The sequence below is a fragment of the Zosterops lateralis genome, assembly GCF_965231275.1.
Source record: "Zosterops lateralis genome assembly, chromosome: 2".
Taxonomy (NCBI): domain Eukaryota; kingdom Metazoa; phylum Chordata; class Aves; order Passeriformes; family Zosteropidae; genus Zosterops; species Zosterops lateralis.
The window spans coordinates 103,221,747-103,234,827 of NC_139763.1; the positions used below are offsets into that span (position 1 = coordinate 103,221,747).

General features: G+C 45.0%; 1 protein-coding gene across 5 annotated transcripts in view; it reads left to right on the forward strand.

Annotated features, from left to right (window-relative positions):
• FAM168A (family with sequence similarity 168 member A) overlaps positions 1-13,081 on the forward strand; it is a 132,081-nt gene that overhangs the window by 103,515 nt on the left and 15,485 nt on the right. For all 5 annotated transcript variants that reach the window (XM_083855325.1, XM_083855326.1, XM_083855327.1 and 2 more), the window contains one exon: positions 12,097-12,177. In XM_083855325.1, the coding sequence (XP_083711451.1) occupies positions 12,097-12,177 (81 nt within the window). The remainder of the gene's footprint in view (positions 1-12,096; positions 12,178-13,081) is intronic.

A 13,081-nucleotide genomic window follows, 5' to 3' on the forward strand; every position in this document is an offset into this window, starting at 1 on the left:
ATAACCACATACAATAAAATACTTGCTGCTTCTACTTGCCCTGCTTGGAAGTAGACCAGGAGTTTGTGGATGACAGGAGGTCTCCGACGTGCTGAGATGGAGTGGGAGGCACAAATCCAGGCAGAGCAGGATTTCAGGGGATCTAAAGGGAAAGCAGCACCACTGCCTACAAAAGCACTGGTGAGGGATCGTGTGCTGCCAGTCATGTTGTGTCAGGACAAATACGAATTTGGTTTATTTTACCTATTTTAGTTATTTTTAAATGTAGACACATCCTCAGCCGATCCTTTATTTACCAACTGTTCCTGTTAACATTTTTAGGCAGAAGACAAAAGCTGCCAGGAGTTTTGGCTCTGTAGAGAAAACAGGTTGCCCAGAGAAGCTGTGGCTGCCCCTGAATCCCTGGAAGTGTCCAAGGCCAGGTTGGACAGGGCTTGGAGCAAGTTGGGATAGTGGGAGGTGTCCCTGCCCATGGCAAGGGGGGTAACTGGATGAGCTTTAATGTCCCCTTCCACCAGCCATTCCATAATTTTCTCCATAATCTATACTTCTGTGCATATATTGCTGTTCTTCAGTTTCAAGTGCCTCAAATGATACTTTATGAAGTATATTTGATGCCATGAATTAATGGCAGTTTTATACTGTTGGTTTTTTTGGTAACAATTTTTAAATCCAACTGAGAGATTCCCCTGGATGCCTCTTCCCTCTCCTCATGTGTGCTCCTCACTTAAATCATCCCTCAGGTTCTACTGGTAAAACTGAAGCCTGCTGATATTCCAAGTCCCAAACCATAATTAGTCATCTACCCTTTTTTAAGCTGATTTTTCAACCCAGCAGCCCCCAGTACAGGAGGGGGTTGATGTGAAACCTCTGATTTTATTTTGCTTGACATCGTGCCTTTCACTCCTCTGACTTCTGAGCTTTTCTCTTTTTCCCTCTCCCTTTTCCATCCCAGTCCATTACTCTAATTTGCTATTCCTGGAGGGAACTGCTGATCCTTTTTGCTGTTTCCCAGCCACGCTGGATGTGTTATTTTTAAGGCAGCCTCACTACCTGCAGTATGATGACTCATTTTGGATTTGCCAGGTCCCCACGTTTCTGCCGAGAAGTCGGCTCCTGGATTGAATTCCTGAGAGGATTGTTAGGAGCACAGCATAGAATCCCCAAATCCTTGGAGGATGTTAAAGTCACAACTATTCCCTAAACACAACCCAACACTGCCTTTCTAAAATGAGGGGGCAGAGAGTGCTTCAAGGACCTTTAATTCCCCCTGTCCCTGGAAGTCTCCAAGGCCGGGTAGGATGGAGCTTTGAGCAACCTGGCTTTTTAAATCCCTTCAGGGATGGGGACTCCACCTCTTCCCTGGGCAACCTGGAAAATCCTTTCCATAAAGAAATTTTCCATCCTCCTCCCTCGCTCTCCATCTGCCATCCATCCTGAGAGTCACAGGGGTCTCCCAGTTATCCGTGTGAAATAATTACCCTGCACAAATCTTGGGATTTTTTTTTAAACAAGACTGCCTGCTTCTCTGTGTCAAAACCAAGTAAAAGAGGAGCTGCCACAAATTAATCACTTTTTACCTGCCTGAGCAACCAGGAGGATGCACCTCAACCATAAAATGTAATTTACTTAATTAGTAATTGCTCTGCTGAGTTGGACTGGTGTAGAAATCCTTGTTTTAAAGCAAGCAAATGAAAACTGTGCTAAAACATCCCAGGCTGTCACCCCTCAGCTGTAGGGTTTATCATGTTTGGAGTTTCTTCTGGACTTTTTGTAAGGAATAAAATATTTACAGGATGGAGAGAAGGGATTTCTATTTCTATTCGCCTTTTTTTTTTTTTTTTTTTTTTTTTCTTCCCAGGCATTCTGAAGAGATGCACCAGAACACCTGGTGCAAAAATATAACTCTAATTCAAGTATTCCCAGAAATTAGTTGGGTTTGTGGGTTTGTGGGTTGTTTTTTTGTTTTTTGTTTTTTGGGGTTTTTTTGAGAGAGGGATTATAGGACATGAACATGGTTTATAACACTTCTTTAGAGGTTGAAAAATTCGCTTTATGAACCATAAGTAAATGCTGCACAGCCCCATGATTCCAGTGCTATTCTTCCTCCCTGGATTTTGGTGAGTTGAGCAGGAGCTGGTGGGGTTCTCAGGGGTCTGGTGTAACAGTCAGGGAATCTCATCCCAGCTTTTGGCTGGAAAACCAATAACAAAACCCTTGAGATAAGGGTTCTTTGTGGGATCACTGAATCCCTGATGCCTTTCTGACAGAACCTTTGCACTTCCAAGCTGGTGAAATCAGATTTTATTTCCACCAGAGCTGTTTTTTAAACAGCACTGTGGAGTTTTGCCAGTTCAAATATTAGGGATTCTCAGCTTCCCCCAAGCACAATTTGAATCTGATCTCCTGGCCCAAATATATGTGAGAGACCCATTAAGCCTTTTAACACCCAAAACCTGCTTTTGTTAATATTCTCTGTGTGCTCCATCTGCTGCTGTGTTTGTCCATAGCCAATGGATTTGAGAGCGATTCACTTCTCTGGTCTCAGGCCAAAATGTCCAAAATACCATATGGACATCTGAAAGTTAATGAGCATTTAAAAATTTCCATATCTAAGGCTGTTGTGATCCCCAAACCTGAGTCTTCCTTGTGTTTGGCCTCTTCTTGTAACCCTAAATATTTTATAATTTTGAATTTTTGGCTTTGCAAATGAAAATCATTACATTCATACTTTGAAACTGGCCCTTTGGGGCAGTAATTTGATTTGTAACATTGTTTTGACTGTTCTGGAGCTGCCTATTACTAAAATGAGCTGAAATAGGAAATTTGGTGTCCCCAGAGATTTGTTTAAGGGTATGAATCAAGGATGAAATCAGGAGGATGCTGCCAGTGCCAGAGGACAAAGTGGAGTGTAAAAGGCAAAGATGAGAGCCAGGACAATGTTTGTGCCAGAGAGACTTAATTAGTCATTTAATTGATGGGTTATTGATTAATTGATTAGTTACTGGGCAGTTTCTGTTGTGTTAATTGTTGATCATACTCAGGGCAGTGCTGGGCACCTTGGCTTTGGCCACACACCTGGAATACCGTTTTTTAAGGCAGTTCCAAACCTGGCAAATTCAATTCAAGCATTTTGAATAAGAAAGATTAAAAGCAAGGTGCTTTTTGCCATCATTTCTTTCAATCCAAACCATTTCAGGATTCTATTTTGAACCCAGTTGTTGCAAACACCAACTTGGCAGAAAAGAGAAATTACAATAGTCAGAAAACAGGGACAAATTCCCAGTTTCAGGATCAAGGAAGGCATCAGGAATGCAGAGTGGAGCAGTTGCCTTTCCTTAGCTGGAAGCACAGAGGTTTTGGATGGACCACACTCTGTGACAGAGCAGGAATTACAGCTGGAGCAAAAAACTGGGGCTTGAACTGATTTTCTTTTTACCTCCTGGCTTGGGAGCAGAGCTGAAAAAGATGGAATGAAAATTAGCCAGATGAACAAGTGCATTTTGGTCATGACAAAGGGCTGTTTTCTGAGCAGTTATTGTAAATATCTTGCTGTAACCTATAACCTGAGGGCATGGAGAGCATGGAGTCCTGCCTGCATTTCCAGTCCCAACTCCTCCAGAAAGGGCCTTCACACCCCTCTAGAGCTGCCATTAAAACTCTGCCAGAGCAGACCAGGAGCATCCAGGTGAGGTTCTCCTCACCCTCCACAAATTCAGGGAAATGGCAAATTCAGGACTGAAAAGCAAATGAAGGCATTCCTCCCAGGGCCAGGCTGGAAGGGGCTTGGAGCAGCCTGGGACAGTGGAAGGTGCCCCTGCCCATGGCAGGAGGGTGACACTGGATGAGCTTTAAAGTCCCTCCCAACCTAAACCATCTTGAAATTCTAATACTACATGGTCTATTTCAAGCTGACCTCTCTTCTGCCATCTTAATTTATTTAAAATCTTTCCAACAAAATATTTCCCTAGGGAACATTACTGTATAAAGTTGAGACACAATTGAGTATTTAAGAAAAACTGCAAAGGAGCTTCTTTATCTCAGGCTTCCACTTTCTGTGGAGCAACAAACCCCTTTATTTTATCAGTAGGTGCTGTTCATATCCTACTTTGGATTCTTCAAACACAGAAAGAGGCAAATCATTGCAAGGAGAATCAATACTGCACAACTTAAACCCTTTTCCTGAACTTCTTTCCCACAGAGCCTTGTCTGAACACAGGAGAGGATATGACACATGTCTGTGGCCCAGAAGTGATATTGATTGACAGTCTGACAAGTTCTGTCACTCTGGTTTATTTATAGTGTGTGCACTAAGCAATCAACAATCTCTCTAATATTTTTGGACAGTTGCTCCTAGTTTTCAGGATGAGTTTTGCTCATCCAAATGCATCCCGTACCCAGACAGCTGCAGTAAGGCCTGGGAGGTTTGTTTTGGATGTGGGTGGGAAGTAAAACTGAGATGGAACTGAAATAAGAATGGAACAATCTCTTTTGTCCAGTAGCTTGCAACTGTATTGAACCTTAAAAAACAGGTCTGAAAGCAAGTTTAGTCTGAGCAAGAGAAAATCAGGGCAATGTGTGTCCAAAGCAGTGCTTCTGTCACTTTCTTAATATCTTTTTGGGCTCATAAATTCTAATTCCTGGCATGATGAAGGAAACAGCTTCCAACTGATGTATGGCATCGTGCAACCACAAAGTCCCATGGAAGAGCTCAGAGTTTTGTGCAAAATCATCGCTTTCCCAGCCAAATTCTCAAGCAGCCAGGATTCTCCAGCTCTTCAGAGCAGGGAGGCCCCCCCATCCATCCCCTTGTCTTTGACCTCCAGCTGGGAAAAGCTCCTCCAGGCAGGCAGGACCCCATTGTGTCAACACTGTGACCCTGAGGAATGGAGACAAACAGGCAGTGCCACGTGTCCAAGCTGTCCTGATGGTGACTGGAGGGTTTCTCTCCATCACCCCATGCCACAGGCCCCTCTGCCACTCCCAGCACTGTCAGCCTTGCTTTCTTAGGAGTCTGTGCAATATAAAGGAAATGGGCATCAAAAGAACATATTTCCTGCCAGATTCTCGTGGGTTTTGTTGGGATTTTGGGTTGGTTTCTCCTTGAGGTTGCATGGCTGTGTTATGGGGAATGCCCGTGGAGCTCCCGTCCTTGGGCTCCAAGCATTGTAAATGTGAAATGTGGATGTAAAATGTAGATAACCCATAGGGAAAATTCCTTAAGAAGTGTGTGCTTTTGCACAAATGGAATTCACCACCCCCTGGGTCAAGCTGTGATCCTGGGAGGGAGAGGAAGGAGACAGAAGGAGGCACAGGTATCTTCTCATCAGAGAGGACCTGCACCCTTCCTTCCTCGTCCTCAGCTCTGCAAGTCCAGATCTGCCTCCCCCTGTGTAATGTCTTCACAATCCCGGGAATGTGGAGTGATGGCATATGGAGAGGGAATTCCTCCCTGTGAGGGTGGGGAGGCCCTGGCACAAGGTGCCCAGAGAAGCTGTGGCTGCGCCTGGATCCCTGGAAGTGTCCAAGGCCAGGTTGGATGGGGCTTGGAGTACCCTGGAACATTGGAAGGTTGGTTTTGCATGGCTCTGGGTACTGAGCAGGAAATAGTTGCTGCTTATATAAAGGGAAGGACCCTTCAGGGGAAAAAAGAATCAACTGTAAAAGGTCTCCAGGAGTGAGATTGTCAAATGTGAGAGCAAATCTTTTTTTAAAGCCGTTGCTGTGTCTGGTGCATCTACATTCATTTGACTGCTCCACTCTTGGGCTGATGAGGCTTGAAACAGTAATAAGGGGGTGGCATTTTTTCATGGGAACAAATGTATTTATTATCCTCAGAGCCTTCAGAAATGCTGGATTCTCAACCATCCATTAACTTGCTCTTCAGAACAGGCCCACCCTTGCTTTCAGCTTTTCCTCTATTTTTACATCCATTTAGCATGAGTGGGCTGGAATAGCTTCATGGCAAGGCAGCGAGTGAGTGATGGGGTGGCTGTGGTTATGTGGGATGATCAGTGGGAAATGAAACCTGCTCCAGCCCCTGGGCTCCTGCAGCAGCCAGGTGCATTTACCTGGCTGCTTGTCCAAGGAGAGGCATCGGGAGAGGTCGGGGTAGAACTTGTTGTGGTAATGTGTCCCATCACACAAGTGGATCTGTATGATGAGGGAAGAAAAGAAAGGTTATCCCATCCTTCCTGCCCTGAGCTGGCAAAGCAGGATTCACTCAGAGATGATTTAAACAGTTCCCACTGAGCAGGGAAGGTCTGGCAATGCCCTGTGTAAGAAGCTGCTCAGAGGTCACCTCCCTAAATCCCATGTGCTGAGTGATATTCTCTGGGGACAGCTCCCCAAAAGGCAGCAGGAGATGCATGGCCTAAGCCCAGAGCTTTGCAGCTGTGTAAGGAGCTAGGCAGGCTGGGAAGATCCTGCTGGAATGAGCTTGGCTCCTGCCATGGGAGAGCAAGCTTTGATGGCACCCCTACTGCAAGTCCTTTCAGAAATGCTGGAGCTCTGGAGGCTGGTTTCTGATGCAGGATGAGTTCCCAGATGTCCTTCTCAGCTCTTTTCCCTGTGTCCCCTCTCCATCACAGCACCAGGCACATTCTTTCCGTTGTCACTGCTCCCAGCAATCAACGTTCAAGGGCTTTTGCTGCAAGTCTAGCTGGTGGAGGCTTTGGTGGAGCTGTGCCAGGGAGCCTCCATGGTGTCTGCTCTCTCATTTCTCACTTCTGGGGTAATTCCTCAAGTACCAAATCTGCACATTCATTTCCCAATGTGAGATTTTCTGCAGGAATAAATTCCCAATTGCTCGAAAGGGAACGGATTTACAGCTGCATGTAGTTGGAGGCATGAAGTTTCTCACGTTTTTGTCCTGAGAAGGTGCTTGTAAATCCTATTTTTGAAGAGTTTCTGAGAGATGGGCAATAAAGAATGAGAAATGCTGGATGGGCTTAAAATAGAACATGAAAGTGTTTTGCTGGGGAAAATGCTTTGGCTCCATCTGGCTGACCCGAGGAGGTGATCATAAAGCAGAAATGTTCCTGGGGCTGCTGCGGCTTCAGAGCTGTCACTCAGCAGAAACAAAAGGGTGGATAGTGGTTATTGGGGTTTAGAGAGAGGATTGGTAAACCAGAATCACAGAATCAGATTGGAAAAGGCCTCCAAAACCTCTGAGTCCAACCATTTTCCAGGACTGGCAAACCCACCACTGTCCCTGAGCATCACATCCACATGGCTTCAGGCATGGGGACTCACCTATGCCCAGGGTGATAATAAAACTATTTAAATATGTAGATAATAAAAATATTTATATATGTAAATAATAAAAATATTTACCCACCGTGGAGCAATTAATGCCACAAGAGGGACAGCTCTGTGTGGCTGTCTGGCTTTTCCTTCCAGGGAATGCTGGTGGTTAATGAGCTCGCCATTCCAGCAAGCGTGGAGTCCTTGGGAGTTCAAGGAGTTGAAGTGTGGTTTTATAGTGCTTTGTCCTGCCCTTAGATAAAGGACTTTATCATCTGCCCCTGTAAAAATCCTTGTGACAGGGCCACTTTCAGGAGTCTGCGCTGCTCGAGACTCGCAAAGAAAAAGAATGAAGGAGAATATTTTGTCTTGTAAATTAATGGAAGCTGCTTGTAGCAATTAAGGCCTTGATCAGATAATGGTCAATGAAACTGCTCTTGAAATAGTGAGATGGCACATTCTGGAATTCAGTATTGTAAGTGACAATTCCCAGTGGCTGGGGGGGTGAGACATGGACCATAGCATGGGCTCTGTAGCCAAGGAGAAGCAAATTCTCTTTCAAGAATTTCAAGAGAACCTTCAGAGCCTTAGCACTTGTGTATGGTCATTGTTTGGGCGTTATTTAGATGATTTTGATACAGAAACGTTTAAAACACATGAAAAATTAAAGATGGCTTTTAAATACCTACTTGGGGCAGCCCCGTGTGCCTTTTGCTTTGCACAGTTATTGTGTGGTAATTTTTAAAGCAGCTCAGTCAGTGCTTCCCAGAGCTGGAGTGCTGTGTGTTTTCCTTGGGGAGGAGATTAAATGAACACTGCCTTTCTTACTCCTATTGATTGTGGAGATGATATTAAATTAAAATAAAGCCACAAAACAACTCTGAATTTCTTCTATGAGGAATCTAATAAATTTTGTTCAATATTTTTTCATCTCATTTTCTTTCCTTCTGCACCACTGCAGAGCCTCAGGCCCAGCAGAGACAGAGTCCTGTCATGTGTAGATTCATAGAAAGTAAAGGATATTTTCTTTCTGTTCCTGACATTTTCATGTCAGGTGTTTTTGAGCCTCTTGCTGTTATTTTTCATTCAAGGTGATGAGGCAGGACAGAAGTGGCAGGAGGGGAGCAGGAGGAACAGGAATTTACAGGAGATCTCTTAGGTTTTCCAGGGGGAAAATCAGAGCAGGATGCTGGATGCTTTGGTGTTGTCACCTCTCCTGAGATCATTCCTGGTTGTTGGATCCAGACTTGGTTTTGTACCCAAGGGAATGTGAGACATGGGGACCATCATGGGGGACCATGGTTTTTGCTTCCATGTGGGAGCTGATTTAGGATTATTTGGGGGATGAAGAAGAGCTAACAAACAAATCCTAAAGGCTCAAAACCAATAAGATATAAAAATTCTAGTATTATGGAATAGTTTTGAGTCAGAAGGGACCTTTTAAAGGTCATCCCGTTCCACCCCCTGCCACAGGCAGAGACACCTTCCACTATCCAGGGTGCTCCAAACCCCATCCAGCGTGGCCTTGGACATTTGCAGGGATCCAGGGGCAGTCACAGCTTCTCTGGACACCCTGTGCCAATGTTTTATCACCCTCATTGTAAGAAATGTCTTCCTCATATCTAATCTAAATCAATCCTCCTTCAGTTTGAAACCTTTCCCTTTGTCCAATCACAACAGGCCCTGCTAAATAAAAAAATACCTCATGTATTTTTAAACCTGCTGGATTTTGAGTGCTGGGATTTTCCAGGCATGTTTCTTCTGGCACAAATTGCCCCAGATTCTGCTACTTTCTTATTTTTCACTATGTCCACAAAAAGGAGCAAACCACATTAATTTTCCTGTACCTTTCCCATCTCTGCTTTGCCTTAAAATAGAAAGGACAAGTTTTCTTGCTGGAGGTCAGCACTTATCAAAGTTTATGAGATCAGAGTGGAAGATAGTGCAGAGCAGGGCTTCTTTTTGCATCCAAAGCTATTAAAGCTTCCTTGATAAAAATCGTATTTATTTGAGCCGAAATGAATCCAAACCCAGCCATAACTTACCTTCAGAACAACAAAAGATACACACGGGAAGGAAGAGTCCTGCCAAGCAGAAAATAAACCCCCAAAAAAGGGAGAAAGACCAATTGAGTCCCCAGCCCTGGAGGGTTTTGAAATAGGTGGGGATGCGGCACTTGGGGACATGGGTTAGTGGTGGCCTTGGCAGTGCTGGGGAGTGCTGTTGGACCTGATGGTCCTGAAGGTCTTTTCCAAGTGAAACAATTCTGGGATTCTATAAATTCACAGTTGCCTCCATCTGCCTGAAATAAATCCTCCAGTATTCGGCTGAATGGAAAATTTTACCCAAAGCCTCACTTTTCCTGTGGCTTGACTTATTTCAGGCTCTTTTTTAAATGTATAACCCCGATGTTGCAAATTTTGGTCTGAATAAAGGAGGCGTTTTTTTCCTGAATTTGACAGTGGGTGAGTGCTTGTGGCACTTTAGGGGGCACATTTTTGACTCCACAGGATTGTGTTTGTCATGGCTGGTGACTAAGGACTGTTAATTAAGGATTATTACTAAAGACTGCAGCACTCTGTGGGATTCACACCTTATGTGGGGGGATTTTCCAGCAGCAAAGGTCAGAAGAACCTCTTGGAGCCCCGAGAGACTGTCATCTAGATCCCTTGCAAATGAGCAAGGGGCTTCCCAACACCATGGCACACACATCCATCATCATCTGTGCCCCTGCCAGGGGGCTGGAATTAGGATGATCTTTGAGGTCCCTTCCAACCCCAACCAGTCTGGGATTCCACTGAACCATGTGCCAAGAGGGTAAAATCCCATGGAGAAATACAGGTGGGAGAATTTTAGGGAAAATACACTTCAAGAAGTGACCTGGAGTTGGTTTAGCAGCCCTGGCCAGATTGTATGGGAGAAATGAAAAGAGTGTGGAGCAATGAATGTGCTGGAAAAGACATGGTTATCTTCTAATGAACTGGAGAGAAGGAATATTTCTGATTTAAGATCCTCATCATTAATGCTCTGCTTGCAATCACTGGATCTGCAAATAACTTTCTAAGGAGCTTCTTGATTGCTGAAAGGCTTTAGATATTCCTGGGTATGATGACAACAGAATTCTGTGTAGCCTAAAAAAAAACTAAAAAAAAAATCTGTTAAACTGCTGCTTATCCAACATTAACTATAGCAATTTTTAATTAACCTGATTTAGAAGCCAAATATATCACAGATGAAAATGAGAGGGTAGAACATCCAGTCATTTATTCCAGTACAGTGGTCATGATTGTTGAATTAGATTTATTCAAATGAACCTCAACATTTTGCCACAGAAGTCAGTGGTGCCAGGGTTTGAAAGCAGTGGGACCTGGGGTATGGGAGGGGGGACTGTGCTGTGGCTCTTTTGGTGCTCAGAAGAGGAAAGTAGGGACCCACACTTGCTTTTATTTACTAAAATAAAATATTTTAAAAGATGGGTGTAAATCCACTGCTAATTACCTCCTTCCAGCCTTTGCTGGCAGCCAACAGCCAGTATCAGTGGGGCTTGGCATGGAAACACTCTCCAAGGGTCATTCCATTGGCTCTGCACTGGGATGATGGCCAAGGGGACACACAGATAAACCCAGTGGTGACGCACAGCAAAGCCAAATTGTCCACCAGCAAAGCGGGATTAATGTGTCCCTTTCACTCTGCCAGGGGGATTTACTCAGCAGCACCTAAGAAGGATGGAGTTATTGGGGTGTTACTTTTTTCAGCAGGGAAAACTTCCAGAAAATTGAAAGAAATGACAAGCAAAATGGTGACCAGTGACAGGACCCGGGGAACAGCTGGAGCTGTGCCAGGGGATGTTTAGGTTTGATTTAGGAAAAGGTTCTGCCCCCAGAGGGTGCTGGGCACTGCCCAGGGTCCCCAGGGAATGGGCACAGCCCCAGAGCTCCAGGAGTGTTTGGAAAGCGCTGCCAGAGATGCACAGGGTGGGATTGTTCTGGGGTCTGTGCAGGGCAGGGTTGGGCTGGATGATCCCTGTGGGTCCCTTCCAGCTCAGGAATTGTGTGATTCTGTGGAAAAGGAGCAGACTGAGGTGCAGAGGTTGTGTCTGTGGTCTCCACAGAGGACAGGAATTTCTAGTTAAGTAGGACTTGGATGCTGGCCACCTTCATTGTGTGGGTGCACACAGCTCTGGGGTGTGCCACAATTTCCAGCCCCATACTTCCGTCACACAGTTCCCCTGAACTCCCTGTGACCTCTCCGAGTGAGGCTGGTGCAAACTGAAGATGCTCTGCAACCTTCCCTAAAGTGCCCATTAAACCCTGCCTGGCTCCAAAGGTTCCAAGCATGTTCCTTCCAGGTGGCCTGGCAGGTAATCAGGGCCCTCCTGGGAATGGCACTCATGCAGCCGTGGGTGAATACAAGGCTGGCATGTTTTCCTGCAGGATCCCTGCCTTCCCTTCAGCAAGAAACTCTGCTTAATGGAAGTGCTGAGCTCTCCAAAGTGCTGCCACACAGCCCAGGAAAACTTTTCCAATACTGCTGTGCTGGTGGGGTTTTGTACCTGAATTCCATGTTCAGAGAGTGGATTTTTCCAGCAGTTTTCTCCAAAGCACAGTGAGCACACCTGCATTCTGCATTCTGATCTTTGTTTCCTACAGGAAAAAAGATGAAATGTTGATGATGTCACATGGAAGTCTGGGGAGCACATTCGTGGTCCCTCCTATTCCCAGAGAATCCATCTGTGTTTTCCCTCAGTGGCCTCTGTTCTCACACAGGGTTTTGATTGCTTTTCAGGGGTAACATCCTTGCTTGATTGATCAAATTCTAATTCCTAAATTTCCTGTTTTTCTCTCCTTTCAGGTTATCCAACAGGCTATCCCACCGCTGCCCCAGCCTACAATCCCAACATGTATCCAACCAGCAGCCCTGGATACGCCCCAGGTAAAAATCCTAAAAAAGGCCTGAAAACATTCCTTGCTCATCCATTTCCAGGCACACACACTGGAGATGAAAAATAATACCTCACCCTTTGATTCCACTGTTGGTTGCTTGAGATGTTTATTCTGAATGGTTTTGCCTCAGAAGAGCTGCAGGATTTTAACACTTCCAAATGAAGCTGCCTTTTGAGCTCAATGTGCAGCAGGAAGAGCTGTTTGCATAAGGAACATAAAGCTGGACTTTATGCCAGTCTTGCTAAACCCTCTCTCCCCTTAATTGCCAAGTTTTTGGTCTCCCAGTTGTCATAAAATCAGTGGATCCCCAGGCTCAGGCACTTTCAAAGGCTGATGAAACAGGAATGAGGGGTTTGTTGCCAAAATCTTTTGGTTTTGTCTTCTCCGCATCACAGTTTACACAAATTCCATAAAACTGTTTATTGTGGATGATTCTGGAAGGGATCTGTTGTGTTTTGTTTGGGTTTATGTGCTTTTAATAAGGTCTTTAGCTGCATTTCTTCCCATTAAGCCTTAACATGGAACATGAAACAATTTTTGTTCCCCTGGATTTGTGCTGGCCACCCTCAAATTCCCCTGAAGGATAAAACACTGGAGGAATTAAATGAAAACAACTCCATAGAATAGGAAAGAGCCCATAAATTTATTAGTAGCTTGTCCTGCCAGAGGCTGGTAATGTCCTCCCTGCTCAGCCAGGAATGTAAATACTGCAGCATTCCAGCATTTTGGCCTGGTTATTATAAAATGTCACTTGTCCCCAGTCGTGCAGACAGCGGCTCCTCCACTGAGTGGGGAGATGGCCAAGGGAACACCGAAGTGAGAGGAAACCCCAAATCACTGCAGGACAGGGATTTTTGGGAGGGTCTGTATTGCTTCTTGTACATTTTAGATAC